Source organism: Penaeus monodon, chromosome 29 (assembly GCF_015228065.2).
Source record: "Penaeus monodon isolate SGIC_2016 chromosome 29, NSTDA_Pmon_1, whole genome shotgun sequence".
NCBI classification, from domain to species: Eukaryota; Metazoa; Arthropoda; class Malacostraca; order Decapoda; family Penaeidae; genus Penaeus; species Penaeus monodon.
In genome coordinates this window covers 33,111,801-33,112,286 of record NC_051414.1, presented here as the reverse complement: position 1 = coordinate 33,112,286, position 486 = coordinate 33,111,801, and the positions used below count along the sequence as shown (strand labels likewise).

At 27.4% G+C, this 486-nt stretch overlaps 1 protein-coding gene across 1 annotated transcript in view; it reads left to right on the top strand.

Annotated features, from left to right (window-relative positions):
* The window catches only part of LOC119592179, a gene marked incomplete in the record, with an annotated part of 12,907 nt that overhangs the window by 11,755 nt on the left and 666 nt on the right, over positions 1-486 (top strand). The window contains 1 exon segment of the mRNA XM_037941009.1: positions 213-296. Within this exon segment, the coding sequence (XP_037796937.1) occupies positions 213-296 (84 nt within the window).

Sequence of the window (486 nt, the reverse complement as noted above, 5' to 3'; positions counted from 1 at the left end):
AGTGTAGCTTTTGTGTTTGGAAGTCGGGGTTTGAAGAGTAAATATGTAGTAAATATATGATATAATTATATAATTATTCTACCCTTTTTGTTGTTTTGCTGTTTGAAGCATAATTCAAATACGGAAAAAAATGTCCCAAACTACTCCCAGTTGTAAAAGAAAATATTATCAGTAAAGATTAATATAAATACATTTTTTTCTCATATTCACAGTGCCATTCCTCGATATCTTCGGACAATATTTGTTTGTTGTTTTACGTTCTGTCATTTCTTCTCTTGTTGATAAAGAGGAACAAGGTAAGTTAAAATTATATAAGCATAAAGTTAATGCTTTTTTGTGAATAGATTTAATTTCTGGAAGAATTATTATCTGATATTACTGTACATCTAAAAAGAAAAGTAAGACATATATCTACACCTAAATTACATCACAGTAAACCCAGATCATCAAGAAAAAAATCAACAGCAATATGCAATAAAATATTGA